This window comes from Colletotrichum phormii (assembly GCF_030913505.1).
Source record: "Colletotrichum phormii strain CBS 102054 chromosome Unknown BDP81scaffold_14, whole genome shotgun sequence".
NCBI lineage: Eukaryota > Fungi > Ascomycota > Sordariomycetes > Glomerellales > Glomerellaceae > Colletotrichum > Colletotrichum phormii.
The window spans coordinates 527,088-546,768 of NW_026851456.1; the positions used below are offsets into that span (position 1 = coordinate 527,088).

Consider the following 19,681-nt stretch of genomic DNA (forward strand, 5'->3'; position numbering starts at 1 on the left):
GGTACCTAAAGTAGGTACTGCGGGGCGCCTCAGGGCAGAAATAAGGTGCAGCAAACAAAGCGGGTGCAGTGCACCCAATAACAGCTGCTCTTACGCCTGATTTAACCTCACCACATGCTTCATCTCGTCATTCATTATGAACTCATGTTTTATTTAACTACTGACTTACCCCAGCTACCAGAATTACTTCCCTTACAGTGGGTCAATGCAAGACGCTCCAAGCAAGGGGCACGCCCTTGTTCTCCATCAAACCCGTCCACGGCTCATACGGCCCCGAACCCCTCAGAAGCTGCAGCCCCCCGGCTGGGCCCGTGATCTCGGCCCAGAGATGCACGAACATGCGCTCCTCGTCGGCCTCGTAGTCGTTGCCTCGCCAGATGTCTTCCCTTGATAATACAATCAGATAATTCAACATCTCCCTCAGGCTTGCCGTCGCCGGGTCGTTACGGTCGTGGATTGTGTTATCTGCGGCCCTAACTCCCCGGTACCAAGATTGTCGGTCTTGTGCGGGCAGGAACAGACTGAAGCCGCCAAGGCGCTGATGGCATTTTAAGTAATCGACCCAGTAGAGTATCTCGCGCGCCGAGAACTTAGTGTGGCCAAGTACTGTCAGGCTGGTGAGGTATCTGAAGCTCTCAAGAGCGCGCAGCGTCCAGGTCGAATTTTCCTCTTTCCGGCTGACAAAGGAGAGAGTTTCGAGCCTCGGCACATGTTTTGCAATTTTCTCGAGCTCACTGCAGTCTAGAGAAGAATATGTGTGCAGCCGTAAGTCCCGAAGACATGGCATGGCCATCACTGCTTTGATGACAAGCTCGCCGCGTTCCTTCTGTTCCGGATTAGGGTCGACAAGGCCTTCGTCAGAGCACTCGGCTAGGAAGAGATACTCGAGCTGCTGCGTCCCGAGTTTTTTGTAGAAGTCTTTGTAGCATCCTGTCGAGAAAACATGTAACCTGTGAAGATGTAGGTAGGGAAGAGCATCAGCGACTGCAGGAACGAGGTCCGGAAAGCGGAAGAGATGGATACTACGAAGCGCCTGGCAAGATTTTAGCCAGGCTGCAACCTTGCTGCGGTTCTCTTCTGCCCAGCGTCTGAATCTCGAACGATTTTGAGGTGATGGCTGGAAGTTAAAACTGAGAGTCAGTGAGGTCAAACTTGTTAGCCCGAAGAGTAGACATGTATCGAAAGGAGGGCGAACTAGGAAGTTCAAGGTTAGTTCCTGGAGATGAGTCTGCTTCGCGATTGCTTCCAAAAGCGGCAACTGTATGTTATTGAGAGAGCATTCCAACGAACGCAGCTGATTCGGCAGTAGATTTGAGACGAAGTCTGCAAAGGAAGAAGCATTCAAGTCGTCAGCCTGTACCACTGAAAGCTTTGTTAATATCGGCAGATGGCTCGTGATCATTGCGGCTGCGGGCTTATCCAAGTCATCGAGAAAGACGAGGGAGAGACTTTCCAACTTCCGAAAGAGATGGATGACGGGCCGGACGTTAATCCACCAGTCTGCCGTCAAGCTCCTGATCATGACATGCAAGCCTCGTGTCTCAGACATGGAACATATCTTGCGAAGAAGACGGTGGCCAAAGCATACAATGCTCGGGGCTTCGGTACAGATGTGGTTCGCCGCAGCGATGCTTCGATCAGTTATGGGACCGAGGTTTTGCTGGGCAGCCACAGCAGCGTGACGGTTTTCCGCAATGAACTGCTCGCCAGGAAAGGCTACGCACCCAAAGTTCGAGAGGAAGTTGAGAAGGTCCAGGTGACGTATGTAGAGCAGGCATGGGTGGTATGTCGCAGGAAAGACCATTTCACCTGGGTGCTCTGTGCATACCATCATGTCGGCAGACAGAGTCTCCCAAAGACCCTCCGTAGCCTCCCCACCCCAGGATTCAGCTGGATCAAACTGCATACTATTGTCTGGTTAATAAAAAAAAAGTCTCTAAAGACGAAAGGAGAGAATGGATATCGTCGAGCTGACGATGTAACTCTATTTCCATTCTGAGGCTCTGCTTACCCATAGAGCTGTCGAGAAGCTAGCTCAGACAGCTCCTTATTGAGAAGAGCGCAATTTGCCAGAGTACGATAGTCCCCTCACAGAACAAGCTGCTGAAAGATAGTGTCCCAAATAACAATGTGGAGGGCTGGCTTAGCAGTAGTCGGTGTCATCGCTAGAGCGCTGGAACTTGCGTTCATGGTTGTGTGAGGTCCTGTGAGGGCGTGTGAAGCCGTAGTATCTTTGAAAGATGATGGAATGTTCTGTGTAATGGTCGAGGGTTCTTTCTTCTGCACCGTCATTGTAAACGTTCTTTTATATTTCTAACTCCTGCTACCTCATGCAAAGTGAATAGGTGACGGCGTTCGAAAGTCCATCCCATGACATAGAAATGAATGCTGAAATAGATGTGAATAAATATACTTTATGGGAACTGACAGAACTCATAAGCTTGCAGTGAATTGAATATAATTTTCTCTACTTCTCAATCATACGATCAAGGTTCTGTACATATATCGTGTACATTACCCACGAGATATGGCGGCCTACCTTCCCGTGGCCCCATAGCCAGCTGTCTGGTCGAGGCCATTCAAACAACACATCACAGCGGAAATCAAGTTATCCACTGCTCAGTGCTCTTGATTATTGTATTCTGGCAGCTCATGTGACACGAATCACTCGTGTGTATTGGCTGAATATTATCTGGCCCGGGGTGGCACGGTTCGGGCACTCTGAAAGGAATCTCAAAGAGGGCACTTCCCTCCCAAGCGGCAGGCTTGTTTATACGCTGTAACTCTTTGAGTACTAGATGACAAGAGGTTTCAAAGAGAAGAATAGGATTGTGCTGACATATGGGAACAAGGAGAACATAATTACACATGGTGGTGGTGAACTAGTCCGACCCTAGAATGCTCATATGGGGCCTGGACTGTCTAACACAGGTAGAGATGCGGATTGCAAGAAATTCTAGAGGAAGTGAGCATGTAAGGAGTTCGCTTGATAGATCAAGGCCTGATAGGATTTGCTGAGCTTCGAGGCTCTGAAATAGGTTGAACCAAACACAACGCATAGTCACCGAGGTTTGTGACTCTATTCTTCATACAAAGTTTGTGACACACCGCAAGAGATAATGCCAGCAGAAAGCCGCCAAACAATCTGACTCCGAAGACATCTACGGTCATAGAGGTTGATCTGTTGATATCCGGGATACTTACTTCTCACTCTTAGCTCAGAGGTGCCACACGATCGGCACGGGTGGGAGGAACATGCTTCCAGCTTGATCTCTCCCATCACATACGTGCTGTTTTAATGGGAACCAGAAATGAATTTGGATAGTCAGTTGAAGAAGGCATATGGTACCTTGTGTAAAAGTAGACTAACCCCTCATCAATCTAGATGGTAGACACTCCCCCAGAGACAGGGTGAGAGAGATGATCAGAGACATCCGCAACAAGGTTTCATCGGCCCCAAACTTCAAACCACGAAAATGCCATGTGAATCAGACAAAAGCTCCTTTTTCCATCCCCCGATATTTACGACCCAATGAGCTATCGATAATGACCAACGGCAGCTAGTTGCTCCTAACCATGTTGGGGATCCCGAGCATGAAAATGTGTGTATCCCCCAACCTTTCCCCGCAGATGCTCGCCCACCTGATCGCGTCTAAGCCAACGACAAGCAGTCCAGCTGACAGCGCGGGCGAGACCCTTGGAGATCAAGTTTGTGTGAGGCTCACCCAGACCGCAACGCGGGACCAATCCCCAAGCTCGCAAAAGTTATCCAATGTGTCTGTCCAACGTAAGGTGGTAAGGTTCTGTGGGTGAGATGGCACCTGTGACCACGGGATGACAAGGCGGGCGTGATGTCACAGCACATGGCCGGAATGGTGGGGTCCCCTGGGGGGAGGAGCCACTCAACCACTCACATCTCTCACAGATACTCCAAACGATCCTCCAAAGCTCCAAATGAGCGCGTCGGGATTGGTAGGATGCGGTGAAGCCCTGCAGCGAAGAAGGAGACCGTGACCCATTTCCCGAAGTGGACGAGAGTCGCCAAGGTCATCAAGGTCGTCAAGCTTATCGTACCTTCTGTGCTCAGTGCTGCAGGGCACGGAACTTGGAAGAGATAGTGGAGGGCTGCCTTGCTCGGTTCCGTCATCTGAAAAAGGAACCCAGCCCCCCGTCACCTACCTCAGGTACCCGACCTTATCAACCTGGACAAGAGTCAGCTCCCAAACCATCCCGGCTTCACCTGCGACAGGAACTGAAGCGACGCGAAATCCCTACCCTGCTTGCGTTCGCCACGCAATAGAGGACATAGAGACATTTCCAAGATGGTAAGCATAAACTTTCCCCAAACTTATTCCTCAAGACAACCGCGTCGCAAACACTTTGAGCTTAAATCGCAAACTGGGAAAAGGTGTTGAAAACCATGGCTAACACCGCAAACGCGCAGTCCTCCGAACGGACACCCCTCATCAACGACCGCCGCGACGGCGAAGACAGCGACGACTCCTCCCGCACTCCCCCGGGCCCTTCGCGCCTCCGCGAAATCGTCCTCTTCGCCTGGGCCCTCCTCGCCACGGCAGCCCTCATCGTCCTGGCAGTATGGACCCAGCACCGGAGCTCGACAAAGTTCCCAACGCCGTCTGAGAGCAAGCGCAACCTCATCTTCATGGTCTCGGACGGCATGGGCCCGGCCTCCCTCTCCCTGACGCGCAGCTTCCGCCAGCACGTCGAGGGCCTCCCCGAAGACGACGTCCTCACCCTCGACAGGCACTTCTGGGGCTCCTCCCGCACCCGCTCCTCAAACTCCCTCGTCACCGACAGCGCCGCCGGCGCCACCGCCTTCTCCTGCGGGAAAAAGAGCTACAACGGCGCCATCTCCGTCCTCCCCGACTACGAGCCCTGCGGCACCGTCCTCGAGGCCGCCAAGCGCGCGGGCTTCATGACCGGCCTCGTCGTCACCACCGACATCACGGACGCCACACCCGCCTGCTTCGCCAGCCACGTCCTCACCCGCGCCATGAACGACGACATCGCCCTCCAGGAGGTCGGCGACGGTCCCCTCGGCCGCGTCGTCGACATCATGCTCGGCGGAGGCCGCTGCCACTTCCTCCCCAACGGCACCGACGGCAGCTGCAGGCTCGACAACACCGACGTCGTGAAAAAGGCCCAGGACGAGTTCGGCTGGACCTATGCCGGCGACCGCGCGGGATTCGACGCCCTCGAGGGCGGCGAAAAGGTCTCGTTCCCGCAGCTCGGCCTCTTTGCCCACTACGATATCCCCTTTGAGATTGACCGCCGCAACATGAGCGACGTCTACCCCAGCCTGAGCGAGATGGCCGCCACGGCCCTGCGCGCCCTCGAAAAGGCCACGGAGAACAGCGAAAAGGGCTTCTTCCTCATGATTGAGGGCAGCAGGATTGACCACGCCGGCCACATCAACGATCCCGCCGCCCAGGTCCGGGAGGTCCTCGAGTACGACAAGGCTTTCAAGCTCGTCTCCGACTTTGTCAAGGATAGCAAGACCGAGTCCCTCTTGGTAGCCACCAGCGATCACGAAACCGGTGGCCTCGCTACTGCTCTGCGTAAGTCTTCAACTTTTGTCCCGACCCTCATAAAAAGCATGCCTGCAGCCAGCTAACTCGTGATTAACAGAGGAGCCCGGACACCTCCCCGTCTACAACTGGTACCCCAAAGCCCTCGCAAAGGCCTCAGCATCCGCCGAACTGCTCTCCAAGAAATTCCTGCAAAAGATCGCCGCCAACAGCGGCAAGACTCAGAACAAGGAGGAGCTCAAGCAATGGGTCAACAAGGAACTCGTCGTCCCCGGCCTCGGCATCGACAACGCCCACCCGGAGGAACTCCAGGCCCTCGTCGACCACCCTGAGGTGTCCGTCCAGACGTTCGCCGCCATGATCAGCCTCCGTGCCCACATCGGCTGGAGCACCCACGGTCACACGGCGCTCGACGTAAACGTCTACAGCACCGGCGGCGACGAGGCCCAGAAGATCCGTGGCAACATTGAGAACACGGACGTTGGCAAGTTCCTCCGCGGGTACCTCAACGTCGACGTCGACGCCATCACCGAGGAGTTGAAGGAGAAGATGAACCAGAAGCAGCTTGGCGCCATGAACCTCCAGCAGGAGCAGATGTCGGCCATGGCCGAGGACCCCAGCCGCTGGAGTCAAAGCCAGAGCTTGGAGTACGCCCACTTGGTGAAGGCCGGAGCTGCCTAAGCTTGAGGTTTCTTAGCATTGAGAGATGGTAGGCCAGAGTCACCAAGTGGATGGGTTGGGAAGGGGGCATGTGGCATTACTGGAGTTAACGGAAGTATTGATTTTTGAGCATCGGGGCTGATGGTCCCCATTCGCTAGAACACAATCTAATCATAGCAACAAACGCGCAGCTATAGAGCAATGTATACATATCACATCAACCAAGACATCAAAGTCGATTGTTTGCTCGGCGCAACGTGCGTAGTTGAGAGGACCCTCAGCAGGTCCCCGGGGCCCAAGCACGGGAACATCCATACACGCCGTGAGCCATGGCCCCGACGTGGCTCAAACTCGACGGTGAATGCATGAGGGCGCGATCACGTTCCGTGGAAGACTTGTCAACTCCAAAAATGGCCACTGCCCTGCATCAGACTCTTCGGGTGCATGACCCGGGGTCGAGTTCAGCCCTGTCAGGCCGAATGAACAAAGACGGGTGGCCTGATTCCTACCGCCGCCCTCCGATCTTTTGCGGTAGGTAGATTACATGAGTGATGCTGTCTCTTGATTTCCCTTCCCTCACCTGAGCTGTGTGCATCCAGCCACCGGAGGTGATTGGAGGGGTCGTATTTTTGGCGGTTGGCTCGCTCGTTCTGTGACATCAAGGAGTCTTTGAAAACTTTGCAGCTAGCCGCAAAAACACCGCGAGACGACAGAAAGTGCGCGGAGGCGGCCGCTTTCGCCTAACCATGAAGGTTTGGATATGTGATGTGATTTATTATTGGCGCAGCAAATGTGATGAACCGTGCTTGTGGACCAGCCGCTCTTGCTCTTTTGGCTTTACCCCTGCCATCAACCTGGGGGGGTCGTTGTGTACGTAGTATGTTTGTTTGTCAATCGTGCTAGCCGAATGCGAGATGCGAAGGTGGCTAGGGCCACGCCGATGGCTGCTGTTGGTGGAGAGTTGGGCGAGGGAGAGAAGAGACAAGACCGTTAGTTGTGGGTTCCCTGGCACCCTGGGTACACGATCCATGGTTACCATTGTTTCCGGATCTTCGCTGCATTGACAAAGCAAGGACCAGAATTGTATGATATAGCCTTGGTGCAGAGCCTCTTTCCTTCGGCCGTATGCCAGGTAGGCGTGATGATGTGATGAAGTGCACTGCAGGTAAGCGGTTGAGCAAGAAAATCTAAACCTTCGGACGGTGGCATTCTTTACCGAGTCTCAATTCCAAGGATTTCCGGAGTTTTCTCCATGTTGCGGACGGAGCACTGCATTGAACGTCGCCTCGCCATGCAATTTAACTCTGTCGATGGTGGGCGATTTCAGCAACTCCGCGTTCTTTGGCTGACCTTACGGCCGTTGTTATCGACAATGGGCGGGAATCGACGTGTCGTCGAATCCTATCATTCGCAGCCAACCGAGGTGCATTGTCCACGTACGGCCTACCTATGCCTGTATGTGGTTCATCCAACCCGGCTGGCTTTCGGGGACAATGGCGAGTGGCTTGCAAACCCGTTGTCAAAATGGAACACGAACACCCTTTCGTAATGAAGACCCTGCCTGCCGGAAAATCTCTTGTTTGAAGCTCCGTCAGCTACTTGAACAGGTATGCAGAGTCCGAGATGACCCCTGTCGACGAGGAGGAAATGCGGCATATGCCTAGACCGCGATCGTGAAAGTTGCTCCGATAGATGCTGCAGTTGAAAGCGTTACGGATAGGCAAGGTATTAGAGATCAGTGGCTGTTCTTGTGTGACCCAACCTCGTTCCCCCTAAACCCGAGGCTATGGACGCACTATGCCAAGGGAACAGGCATGGAAGGATCGGGTAGGAATCCATGTGTGTCCGTATAGTATCTTTAGTCGACAAACAAAGCCGTTGCCGACCGTCCCCTGGGATAGAAGCCCTTTCGTTGGGAGGTTCCATAGATGGACTGTGCGTCTTGACCGGTTGGGCTAAGCCTGGAGGAAATGACAATGAGCCTTGGCGACAGGATGCAATCTGACGGCAAGTAAGGCGGTATCGCCAAAGCTATCAGGCTGCTTAGCATGTGAGATGCATGTGCCAGTGAGCGCCCCGATCGATTTCAACGGAAGAAAGGTGGGTGGTGGTGGCCGCTGCACTGAACAAATCTGCTTGCAGCATTTTCGGATGAACGTTAGCCAAGGTAGCCAACAGGCATGCCAATCCCCGGCTTGCCAACGTAATGCGTCGAAGCATTTTGCGTCCAGAAGAAGAATGTCCCAAAGTCGGAGACTCGTAATATGTACGTTGATCCAGCCAGAGCAGTTTGGCCCGAGCAACGACATGGGGTCTTCTCGTGAGGAATCGTCAGGATTCTAGGAGCAAGCCGAAGAGCGCGGGGAGCGGAGACTGGGAGTGGGCGGAGAGGGCTCCGCGGTCCGTAACTTCATAACGCTGCCTTGAGGGCCATGGATTACAAAACGAATCTGGTGGCGTTTTCTGCCGGCCGGCGCGCATGTCTTGATTAGGAACATTGTTTGCTTGCACCGAGAGAGGAAACCAACCGGAGCTTGTCATGGGTGTGTGTGGGATCTGGCCTCACAGTGTGTGCGTTGCGGACGTGCGAAGTTGGATTCCGATGTGGGAGTTGATACTGTGTCCGCGGACTCGTCTCCATTCCGGGGTGAGGCAGCTCGTGTAAGTCGTCGAGATGCGGGTTCTAGATTCTGGGAGGAAATTTGGCGGAAGACTGAACAAAGTACACATGATTGTCGAGGCAAAAAAATGCAAATGAAGTCAGTTTTGCGAGGCATTGACTAAAGGGCAGAGTCCGAGAAGGTGTTCAATGCCTGCTCCTGTTACGTCATCCTTCGGTATGTCGCTCTGCTACGAGGAAGGCGGACCCGGATACAATGAGGATGGGAAAGAGCAATGATCACGAACTGGAACCTTGATATCCCGAATAACACTCCAACTGGAGCCGTGTGTGCAAGGTAACGCTGAAATGCGATGATCCTATGACGAACCCAAAAGGGCACTGCTCACTATAAGTTTTGGACCTTGATGTCCGCCAAACGTGCCTGAACCGCAAAACAAAAAAGCCGCCCTCCCGTAATATCGCACAGTTTTCAGGAAGAAAGGCACCCTCTGAGAGCCTGACTTCCAAACCTGCGACCAATGCCGCCCCTTCGCACTAGAAACATGGCAAAATGAGGATGAATGTGTCCGAAACGCCCTGGCCGCCGTCCAACGCCCTGATAACATGATTTGTCCTGCCAATTCTACCCTGGCTCATCTCCTTAACCATAACCACTCTCTGCGAGAAGCGAGTCTCTTGCAGTTATCGGCTCGTTACCCTTTTCCTGATCCTTCGCATGTTGAGGGCGGACGCCAGTGACCAGGGCTTTTTGTGGTGCCGAGGCGTGGTCAGTCATTAGACGCCCATACATAGTCCTCGGATCCATTCGAGGCCGTGAAGCCCGACTCGTCAACCGGGTCATTCTCCTACATAACCGAAGATGATAGGAGTCGAGCGTCGACATCGTCCATGGGCAGCTCCATGCTTCCACGGGCCTCCATGCCTTGCAACCGCGACTCCATATTCTGGAAACGAGGCTCGTACCCTCCCGCACGATTCTCAAGATTCTCTAGGCGCTTGTTCATCGTGTCAAGAGCTTGCTCGATGCGAACGAAGCCTTGGTTCATGTCGTGGTTGAGGCGATCAATCTTGTTGGTGAAGGAGCGGATCGATTGGGCGAGGGGGGTGTTTTCCTGGCCGGGAGGGGCGGTCGCGATGCGAGGCTCGTGGTTGTGACTGCCTTCCTGAACAGCAAAACGCCACTGGTTTCCGAGCTGGACCTCACAAACGGCCTTTGCGCGCCATGGGCAGTCGACCTTGCGCGTCGATGGGTTGCGCTTCTTAGCGGTGCTGCTGTACTTGACGCCGCCGCGGTCGCAAACCAAGTCGTAGCGGGTAGGCTTGCCATCGCGGTAATTGGAGGCGCGCAGCTTGACAACTCCATATCCCTGGTCTTTTGCGACGCGCTGGACCGATGTCAAAAGGTCTTCGAAGGTCCGGAAGATGCCCTCAGGCGGTGGTAAGAGCGCAGGCGGAGGCGCATTCGACATGACGACGGAGGAGTCCAGCTTGGCGGTTGTGAAGGGTAAGTGGGGGAATGGAATCGGTGGTTGACGGATCCGGGGGAGCGACGGACGCGTCGAGAAATCGAAATGGAGGGGCGGAGAAATGAAGATGAGGATAGTGCGACAGCTTTTTGTTGGCGATAATACGTCTTTTGGGTGAAGGGCTCTCCTCAGAAGGGCTACTGCTAGTATCTGGTGACGAAACGGCAGGAAACACGGAGAGGTTGGAGTCAGAGAATTCCAATCCGCACGGTCTGAACTAGGTTGGCAGTTAATCCGCTCTCCGGCTAACCTTTTTAGCGAGGGTCAGCATCCAGGATCCAGCTGCAAGCCTAGCGTCCAGGGCTTGGCGTTCGCGTTGCACGTACCTGTCCAGCGTTTGTATTGAGTATCTGGTAGAAGTGTGAGGGATGCTGTTATGGCAATGCACAATCTTTTTTCTTGCTGGGTTGATTGATGGTGATGGATCATGTGGGGGAATGAGAATGACTGGAGGTCAAGGACATGCGCTTTTATGTATTCCGCTTCTTTTCTCTTTTCTTCCAGAGGTTGATTGCCTGGCCGGAAAGCAAGCTGCACCTTCCGCCTCGGACTCGACATACATGTTCACGTGACCAATCATCGGCCGGGTAGAGTGAAGGTCGGGAAGTGGTAAGGAACCTGGCACGCCTGGCAAGGTGTCCTGGGTGCCTTGCACCAGCAACACCGTGATAGGTAGGCGAGATGTACTGACCCGGCGGGAATACCTAGTGGAGAAAGGTACTCCAGGGAATAACGCACCAACCACCTTGACGCGCTGCTGGGAAAGTCTGCTGGGACCCGATTCTGGCCCTGGCCCATGCTTTCATGGATGTGCTGCACCTGCGCCGCGTACCAGACGTTGAAGACATCACCCCAATCAATACACACAGTATCTCCGGCTTGTCTCTCGTACTCCTTTTTGGACCCCAAGTAGCAGCGCGCATGACAGTGTGAGTGGCACGTTTGCCTTGTGGACTGTGTCATTTGAAGTGTTCGCAAACAAGGACCCAGCATTTGCCTTTCTTGGACCTTCTTCCGGCTGTGATTGCGCGTTGCGCCTCAAGCCCTCGCTCGGCATTCATCCATCCAACCTCGCCGGTCTGGTCGTGGAAACGCCTCGGTCCGTCAACTCGACCTTCGACTCTCGATTTTCGAAACCCGACCCAAACATACCACACCGCCTGCTCGCTGGTCTACCGGCCGATTTGACCCTTCCTTCCTTTCCTTCTCCTGCGCCATGGTCTGATAGACCCCTGTGCGTCCCCCGACCAACTTGCACTACCATGGCAAACAACGGCCCATCTATCAAGAGTGAGCCTGGTGTTCCAGGCTCCGAGGCGTGGGATGAGGAACGTCTGGAACAGGCTCTGAACGAGCTCAAGCTCTTACATGTCAAGGTTTGTTGTCCTCATGGCGCAGACTGATACCTCAAATCACGACACTGAACTTTTGCAAAGCTTCGCGGTTTGCGAACGACGATACCACGAATGATGGAACCTTTGTCCGTCAAACAGCCAAGCCGTACGTCTGAAGCCTGTCATAACATGTTTCGTTCACTGATTTCCTGCTATCCAGCCCAAATTACCTTCCAAGCGTACATGGAGTCGGTCGCTGCGGCTAAGAAGGAAGTGCAAGACTTTCAGGACCTAAGGAAGAGCGAAAAGATAACGAACATCATGGAACATGCCACACAACGTCGGCAAGAGGAGCCTAATGGTATAAAGGCATGGCGAACGACAGACCATCCTGACTGGACAACGACAGACTCCTAGAACTCTCTTTGATTTTGGGCGGATATTTCAGTACTCATGGCGTTATGGCGACTGTTACGCGGAAAAGGGGGTTTTGTTTTTGGGTACATCATGGCTTAGTGGTGCATACATGAGCAGATGCCTTGGGGCATGGGGTTAGAAACCCCGTTTCAAAAAGCCAAAGGATATATTCAAGAAAATGACGGAGAAGGTGCAATTGGAACACCAGTCCAAATCGAAACTCGATGACAGGATGCTAGCCCCTACCTTCGAAGCAGAGATCCGGAGACGTGGCTGGCTAGAGTTAGGCTGGCTATCGGACTCGTCGAGCTCATGAAATATCTGGGTTTCTGCCGTATGGCACCTTCAGCTGGCGGGCAGCGGGTCGCATTCCACCCTTCCATCCAATTGGCCGTCTACAGTGACTGTCAACGATTTCTTATCCAAAAAATTGTTAGCGTGTCTGGCACGTGAGCTGGGCTCAGTCCGGGGCTTTCCAGCTGGCATTAGCCACATGTGGCTTGACATCCACCGCCCCCACCTCATTGGTCGCCTAAGCGGGCTCTATCTCATCTTTCCACCCACACAAAATTTCGAGAAAGCACGAAAATCCGCTCGCGATCCTCGACTCTCAACTAACCAACCCGCAGCCCGCAGCAAATCAGTCACAATGGCCGGAAACCGTGTCCAGTACCGCCGCCGTAACGGGTGAGTGAATCTTCCTAGAGATATCGCATACGATCAAGTCAACGACCGAACGACATTCTTCTTTCCCCGCGATCGCGAAAATTGTACTTGGTGGATAGACTGGGAAAAAGAGGCTGACCTGGGAAAATTTCCGTGTGCAGCTACAACACCTCCTCCAACCTCACCCGCATCGTCAAGACCCCGGGTGGTGAGCTGAGAATCCTTCACATCAAGAAGCGCGGTACTGCCCCCAAGTGCGGTGACTGCGGTGTCAAGCTCCCTGGCGTAAGTTCGAACCCACCAACGAAGCCGAAACGAACGATCCGAGAAGCCATCTGAGAGAGTACGGAACTATGGGAATGCTATTCGGTCATGGTCATAGATGTCCTTGGAGAGAGGCGCATCTTGTCTCGGAGGTCACATTGAAGCTGGTTGGGAACGAGGATGCATGACTAGAGGAACCGGCGCTCTCAGATGGCAACGATGAACTTTCGACTTCGACTTCGACTTCGACTGTACCAGAGTCAAGCAGACGGCATGCTAACATGACCGCCATAGGTCCCCGCCCTCCGCCCCCGCGAGTACTCCCAGATCTCCAAGCCCAAGAAGACCGTCCAGCGCGCGTACGGTGGCTCGAGATGCGGTAACTGCGTCCGTGACCGTATCGTTCGTGCCTTCCTCATTGAGGAGCAGAAGATCGTCAAGAAGGTTCTCAAGGAGCAGAGCCAGAGCGAGAAGAAGAAATAAACCCGACGCATCTCTTCTTGGTCACGTCAAACACAACACTGGCAGGAATGGGGAATAAGGGGTTGGTTCATTGCTTCGGTGTTCATTAGGGCAAAAACAGCATGATACAAAGGATCGTCGGGCCACGAGGCGGATTGAAACGGTTCTTCTTGCCGACGCTGTCGTTAGGGCACTGTTAGGCCTCGATACCTGAATGAAAACGGAAATCGAGCCCTTCAACAACAACACAATTCTTATTGGTCATGTGGGATTCCCGTTCGTTTTTCTGTGACGGACGACAACCCCGCGGTGTCTGGTCGTGGCGCCCAAAAAAAGTGGTTTACTCCCGAGATCTGGATTATGACAGCGAAATTGAACTTTTCCCGCCTTTACGGATGACAACTATGTCTGAATCGCAAAATCCACGTCCATGTCCAACGCAAGTAATAATTGGTGGCTATCCATCATGGTGGCGCCCGTCTCGTGTTTCCCTCGTCAACGTTGTTCGTTAGCCCAGCATCTCACCTACCTTAACCTAGTAATCATGACGTTCAAGATGCTGAGGCATCACTACCGGAAAAAAAGTCCCAGCTTCCTAGCTCTTCCAAACACAACCACACCACGACCAAACAACCTTGCATGAGTAAAAATTGACCGTAGCAATCGAATTGCCCAACTTCTTCCCTTCAAGCGAAGCACGCAAGCGAACCGATGAACACCTCCGCGACAACCCGCGCTCTCCGCGCATACGCGCGCACCCAGCGCACCGTCTCCCGATCCATCCCTCGAGCTTCGCCGACATCACTACGACCTTCTGCCGCTGCCGCCCAGCCATTATGCATGCGCAGTCAATTCCACACGACTCCCTTCAGATCAAAAAATGAGAAACCCAAGGATTACCAGGGGGCGACCGACTTCAGCGAGATGGACGTGCTAGCCAACACGCCCATCCCCTCAACCTCAATCGACGCCTGCGTATGGGATGGCTTCCACCTGAACAGCGGTGTCAAGATCATGGACGGCGATGCGGCACTACTCATCGGCGGCGAGGCATTCGAGTGGAGGCCCTGGGAGGCGAAAGGATCCAAGAATTTGATCAATGCCAAGGGCCAGTTCGAGCTGCCCGCGGAAGCATTCGGGCTCCTGGATCTGGTCTGGCCGAGACCTGGTGCGCATCTCCCACGCTCTACTCTCTTCTTCTAAATTCCAGGGTAGCCAGTTTACTAATGATTGCTCTTTACAGATCTTCTCATCATCGGTGTTGGTCCCAAGATCGTACCCCTTAGCCCGTCGACGAGGAAGCACCTCAGCTCGCTTGGCATCCGCGTCGAGGTGCTGGACACAAGAAACGCCGCCTCCCAGTTCAACCTTCTTGCTACAGAGAGAGGCGTCGATGTTGTTGCGGGCGCGATGATTCCCATCGGATGGAAGGAGGGTAAGGGAGCTGTATGAAGCGCAGGCGGCGGACCGGGAAACCTTCAATTCGAGTCATGATGAGTCGAATTTGGGCTGGCTATCTAGAGAGAGACACACGTATGCCACCCGGATTACAGTCAATTGCACTGCAGTTTCACGGCGATCCATGGGACGCAACGGGGTATGACAGAGGTGTCAGGCTCCTCTCGCCCAAGGCAAACTCTCGATTGATTCCACCAGGGAGTCCATCTGCATTTTCTTTTGGCCCCGCCAAAAGTCCCACCTCTTGGCTGTGACTGCCAGAGCTGTACTATCACAACCCTTCAATGCTGATTCGGAAACACTCCGCAACCAACATTAAAAGCTTTCGCCAGCAGAGGATGACTTGTAATACATAGAATATTAGTTACCTAAACACAATGTACAATACCCAGAATTCAACTTCATCTGATACGTAATCAGCCTTGCAGCACCGTGGACCCTGGACAATCCAGGATCAACATGCCAATACAATTGGCCAGAAAAATCTAGATGCAAGAGACCAATGACAGTGTTTTCCCGTGCCCAGGTGGAGGAGAGATGACGAACTGTTGGCTGAAAATGAGCAGTGACATAAAATTGCCAAAAAGGCAAAGGTTTGCCGTGCCCGCCGAATGCACCTGCGCTGCGGCCTGTCCCACCTTAACTGTCCACCTATCGAGGCGGCTCATCGCTCACTCACCAGCGCGTGTCTCTCACTCACACCTTATCTCTTCCCGCTCTTACTCACTCAACTCCGATTCGAACCCCAGTGACAGATCTTGCCTTACGAACGGCCTGTTCCGACCACGTTTTCGCCTGCCTCTTGTTCAGTCGACCTTCTCACGACGATACCTGCCCCGCCGCGTGTGTCCCTCACAATTTGAGAAGGCGGAAACAAAACCAAAAGAAGCATCCGCTTTTGTTTCTCCTGCAGTGCTTCTGGGCCTCGCGCCCAGCAGCACCAGGTGCGACAGACCCAAAGTCAACGAGAGGACCGCTTTCCCGCCTCAAACTGACATTCCTGCCCAGTGTCACCGACCACGTCGCCGCTAATCTTGTCGCTCTTTCTTTCTTTCTTGTTATTCTGTTCGAACACGGCGTATTCAGAGATCAACGCTCTCGCGTCCCGACCAACAAAAAACGACCTGGCATTTTCTTATAGCGCACTACGTTCAGAGATACCCGCGCATTATCCGGTTTCCATCATTAATCACACGTCACGTTGTTTAACTTGAATTTATCACATTCACTATACAATACTGGCGGTACTGCTACCTAGTACGCGCTCGAATCCCGGCATATCAGAACCATCCTTCCGTGGTCAATATGTCGGATCAACAACAGGGCGCCGGCTGGCTGAGCTTCGCCAACCCTCATGACCCTGGAGCTACCGATCCGACCTTGCTGAAGGAGAACTCGGAGAGTCGCTCATACACTACGGCGCGCTATACCTATTCTGGCATCAGGACGTTCTACAAACGACACCTCCAAGCTGACCAGCTGCCCAACCCACCACTTCCCCTGCTTGTCTGTATCCACGGTCTGGGAGGATCAGTCGCTCAGTTTCACCCGCTGTTGACGAGCCTGGTCCACATTTCATCATGTCTGGCCATCGACTTGCCCGGTTGTGGTCGTTCCGAGTTCACCCAGCAGGCATGGGATGCCTATACCCCGGAAGCACTGTGCGAGCTGTTGGAGGTCATCATTGATGAGTATCGTCAGAAGGAGCCCGACCGCAGCGTCGTACTAATTGGCCATAGCATGGGAACTACCATGTGCGCACAGCTGGCGAGTCGCAATGCGCCGCACAAGACGGACCTTCGTAAGTACGTCGTTGGATTGGTCGCCATCTGTCCCGTAGCCGGCCCGCCCACGGAAGACAAGACGACGCTGTTCAAAAGGCTGCTTTGGGTACCCGGCTGGATCTTTGATTTATGGAGGGCCTACGATCGGTGGGGAGGCCCGCAAAGTGCCAGCGTCAGTCGATTCGTTGGCCCCGGTGCTGACCTCGAGCTCCGCAAACTCCAAGACCGCTTCAACAACCAAAGCCGGACGCCCGTCTGGCGCAGGATGGCCTGGGGATCACTCCCGAACTATGAGAAAGGAATTGCGAAAGGCGGCGTCCCTGGCAAGGACGTTTGGGCCGGCGTTGACGTGCCGGTTTACCTAGTTGGCGGAAAGGAGGATAAGCTGACGAAGCCTGAGGAGGTGGACAAGATCAAGGAGTATCTCTCTGGCAAAGCGCCTCTATCGCCCGAGACTGGGTCAGACGACGGCCATGAAACCATCGTCGACGCGGTGGCACCGGTCAACACATCAAAGAACCCAACGGACCACGGGCCCGAGAGTATAGATGATATTCGAGACGAGGACTTCTGTCGAGATCGCAAGCTCAACGAAGACGCGGACAACGCTCTCGAAGATCCATCGACACCGCAAGAGTCACCCGCAAACGTCCCACCTCAGCCCCGGCATCCTACCAAGGTCGTCAGGTCTATCATCATGCCTGCGCCTGCCAACCATGCGCTTCTTTTCATGCCTGCTACAGTCAGAATTCTGGCTGGTCTGATCTCCGACTTCCTTGCCAACCATGTCACTGGGCGTCTGTCTCTCGGATGGCAACTGCAGTATCTCTCGCGGGAAGGCAAGTGGGATGTGAAGAACTTGGCCAAATGGAAGGGAGTCGTTCCGGTTTCCCACCCCATCGGTCCAGCAGGCAGCCCACCAGTCTTCAGAGCGATGAAGACTCTGCGAGAAGCAGATGAAACGCACTGTCCTGCCGAGTTTGTCAAGAACTGGGGAGGAATCATCAAGGACGTGATTGACATAAGTCACGACAAGCCGGTGTACGACCCGCGGAGCATGGAAAAGGGCGGCGTGCGATATCACAAGTTTGCGACAGTCTCAAAGATTCCGCCCAAGGATTCCGAAGTGGCTCACTTCATTGCGCTCGTGGATAAGTTGCGAGAGCAGCAGAAGGCCCGGGCCGAGGAGGAGAAGTGGGCAGAGGTGGACGGCCAGACGCAGGTCATTGGAGTCCACTGCCACTACGGCTTCAACCGCACCGGATACTTTATTGTGTGTTATCTAGTCGACCGATGCGGAATGTCAGTAAAGGACGCGATTGAGACGTTCAAGGAGGCGAGGCCTAACGGGATTCGCCACCAGCACTTCAGAGATCGGCTATATCTGCGGTATTCGGGACTGCAGGAGGAGGAGGCTGTGGAACAGCAGCAGAACGGTTCATGATCCTCCGTGGGCTGTTTGAAGATGAGGTTTTCGTGGATATGGAGGAGGAGTGAAAGGGTTTCAACAGGCAGCGTCACTGATTAATGATAAATATACTTATTCAGCCTCACGGTTGACAGCATAATGAAGTTTCCCATACCCTGAGGGTTTCCATGGCCATGCCAAAGAACACCTCTCAAGTACCAAGCAGTGATAATCCTGGGTGGCCGTGACTTGCAAAGTACGGAACGGTTTGACTTCACTTCGTTCCTCGGTGACGTACATCAATGTAGGAGGCGACTCTTAGAAGGCGTGACACAAACATCGAGCTCTTTTCCGGCTGCAACAAGGACGCAGAAGAGAGGTTCTCTAGTAAGCTACCTACTTGCCTTGATTCTAGACTTTTCTCTAAACGCACTTTAAACCCCAACAACTATCCACACACCGAGTCTGGGCAGAAACCCTCCATGAAGCGAGCCGCTTCCTCCCCTTTCTCGCACTGCTATGAACATCGCAGCCCCCCAAAGCAAATGATGTTGGCGGGTATAGATTTTTACCCCAACTATCGTCGCGTGGCTGACCTTGGCCAATCCCAGGCGAGCTCTCTTTCGTCTTCTTGTATCTGGATTGCTGCTGCCCCGGCGGATGGCATCAGCCAGGGCGCATACATACACAAACGCCCCTTTTGAGTGCGACAACGGGATAAATATCTCCACCAGAGCTATTCCATCAGTATGAGATGAACTAGAGATTCTTTCAGGGGTGCGGCGTGTAGTGAAGTGGTATGTTCCAGCCCATCCAGAGGCTATTCCCAGCGTCAGACAAACCACCCCTCAACATCCAAAAATCTCATCTACCTCGACACCACACGCATCCGTACCCAGCCTTGCTCTCAGATTTTCCTAGCTTACCTTCACAGAGCATCAAAAAACAGTCAAAAGCACATACATCATCATCCAAGTCCATTCGTTCCTGGAAGACTCATCTCCAACAGCAAAAGAAATCAATGATCAGTGGGAGGCTTGAACTCCCGGCCTTGGCATTACACAACATTTCAGGGTGAAATATTAGTACCACGCTCTAACCAACTGAGCTAACCGACCCCATCCCGAACCGAATGTGGTTTTTGGGTGTGTGATGCTGTGGTGCGGAAATTTGCCCTAAGTTGAGGCCCACGATGATGGCGGGTCGCGGGTCTGCGGAGGGTCCCGGAGGGGCGGCCGGCTTTGGCCCCGCTGAGGAGTCGGTGGGACTTCCGGTGTTGACGGATGGGTTGGTGACGACGTGTTTACGAGTACTGGAAATCTAGGGGCGGTTTAGGGGTGAATAAAGGCTACAGGGAGTTGTAGGAGAATCTAAACAGAGTCTAAGATATTGTGGATAATGCTGTGTAGGACCAACGTCGTCAGCACTTTTCTCACTTTTGCTACAGATCTCATCTATAAACCCCGGATATCATGAAGGACGACTTCGAGTTGCCCTGGACTCAAAAGCTTTGAGATATATTTCAATGAG

The 19,681-nt window shown here is 53.7% G+C and overlaps 8 protein-coding genes and 1 non-coding gene across 9 annotated transcripts; 5 read left to right on the top strand and 4 right to left on the bottom strand.

Moving 5' to 3' along the window:
- Positions 1–139: 139 nt before the first annotated feature.
- On the bottom strand, positions 140–1,804 carry BDP81DRAFT_377912 (uncharacterized protein; the record flags this gene model as incomplete). The annotated part of the gene is made up of 1 exon (XM_060586786.1): positions 140–1,804. The coding sequence occupies one exon, from the start codon at positions 1,802–1,804 to the stop codon at positions 203–205; it is 1,602 nt and encodes a 533-aa protein (XP_060443327.1). The 3' UTR covers positions 140–202.
- A 672-nt stretch (positions 1,805–2,476) lies between these two features.
- BDP81DRAFT_51857 (uncharacterized protein) lies at positions 2,477–2,975 on the bottom strand. The gene has a single exon (XM_060595932.1). It carries the CDS (start codon positions 2,868–2,870, stop codon positions 2,604–2,606), a length of 267 nt encoding a protein of 88 aa, XP_060443328.1. The 5' UTR covers positions 2,871–2,975; the 3' UTR covers positions 2,477–2,603.
- Positions 2,976–4,420: 1,445 nt separating this feature from the next.
- On the top strand, positions 4,421–6,230 carry BDP81DRAFT_462512 (alkaline phosphatase; the record flags this gene model as incomplete). Its single annotated transcript, XM_060593909.1, has 2 exons — positions 4,421–5,579; positions 5,650–6,230. 2 exons carry the CDS (start codon positions 4,421–4,423, stop codon positions 6,228–6,230), a joined length of 1,740 nt encoding a protein of 579 aa, XP_060443329.1.
- A 3,447-nt stretch (positions 6,231–9,677) lies between these two features.
- Positions 9,678–10,301, bottom strand: BDP81DRAFT_324011 (uncharacterized protein; the record flags this gene model as incomplete). The annotated part of the gene is made up of 1 exon (XM_060584843.1): positions 9,678–10,301. The coding sequence occupies one exon, from the start codon at positions 10,299–10,301 to the stop codon at positions 9,678–9,680; it is 624 nt and encodes a 207-aa protein (XP_060443330.1).
- Positions 10,302–11,620: 1,319 nt separating this feature from the next.
- BDP81DRAFT_462514 (uncharacterized protein) lies at positions 11,621–12,109 on the top strand (the record flags this gene model as incomplete). The annotated part of the gene is made up of 3 exons (XM_060593910.1): positions 11,621–11,734; positions 11,795–11,858; positions 11,913–12,109. 3 exons carry the CDS (start codon positions 11,621–11,623, stop codon positions 12,107–12,109), a joined length of 375 nt encoding a protein of 124 aa, XP_060443331.1.
- A 649-nt stretch (positions 12,110–12,758) lies between these two features.
- BDP81DRAFT_323705 (ribosomal protein L34e) lies at positions 12,759–13,522 on the top strand (the record flags this gene model as incomplete). The annotated part of the gene is made up of 3 exons (XM_060584818.1): positions 12,759–12,796; positions 12,937–13,060; positions 13,334–13,522. The coding sequence occupies 3 exons, from the start codon at positions 12,759–12,761 to the stop codon at positions 13,520–13,522; spliced, it is 351 nt and encodes a 116-aa protein (XP_060443332.1).
- Positions 13,523–14,113: 591 nt separating this feature from the next.
- Positions 14,114–15,362, top strand: BDP81DRAFT_51902 (uncharacterized protein). The gene is made up of 2 exons (XM_060595937.1): positions 14,114–14,669; positions 14,745–15,362. The coding sequence occupies exons 1-2, from the start codon at positions 14,213–14,215 to the stop codon at positions 14,951–14,953; spliced, it is 666 nt and encodes a 221-aa protein (XP_060443333.1). The 5' UTR covers positions 14,114–14,212; the 3' UTR covers positions 14,954–15,362.
- Positions 15,363–16,182: 820 nt separating this feature from the next.
- Positions 16,183–18,332, top strand: BDP81DRAFT_51953 (uncharacterized protein). Its single transcript, XM_060595938.1, has one exon. It carries the CDS (start codon positions 16,265–16,267, stop codon positions 18,185–18,187), a length of 1,923 nt encoding a protein of 640 aa, XP_060443334.1. The 5' UTR covers positions 16,183–16,264; the 3' UTR covers positions 18,188–18,332.
- An 841-nt stretch (positions 18,333–19,173) lies between these two features.
- Positions 19,174–19,269, bottom strand: BDP81DRAFT_t219. Its single transcript has one exon. It is a non-coding gene; the product is annotated as a tRNA-Ile (tRNA).
- Between the last annotated feature and the right edge of the window lie 412 nt (positions 19,270–19,681).

Excerpts from the sequence above, each read along its gene's own strand:
- BDP81DRAFT_51902 (XM_060595937.1), top strand. The coding sequence starts at position 14,213 with ATGAACACCTCCGCGACAACCCGCGCTCTCCGCGCATACGCGCGCACC. Across the intron at positions 14,670-14,744 it reads TCTGGTCTGGCCGAGACCTG|ATCTTCTCATCATCGGTGTT; the intron begins GTGCGCATCTCC and ends TGCTCTTTACAG.
- BDP81DRAFT_51857 (XM_060595932.1), bottom strand. The coding sequence starts at position 2,870 with ATGTGTAATTATGTTCTCCTTGTTCCCATATGTCAGCACAATCCTATT.
- BDP81DRAFT_51953 (XM_060595938.1), top strand. The coding sequence starts at position 16,265 with ATGTCGGATCAACAACAGGGCGCCGGCTGGCTGAGCTTCGCCAACCCT.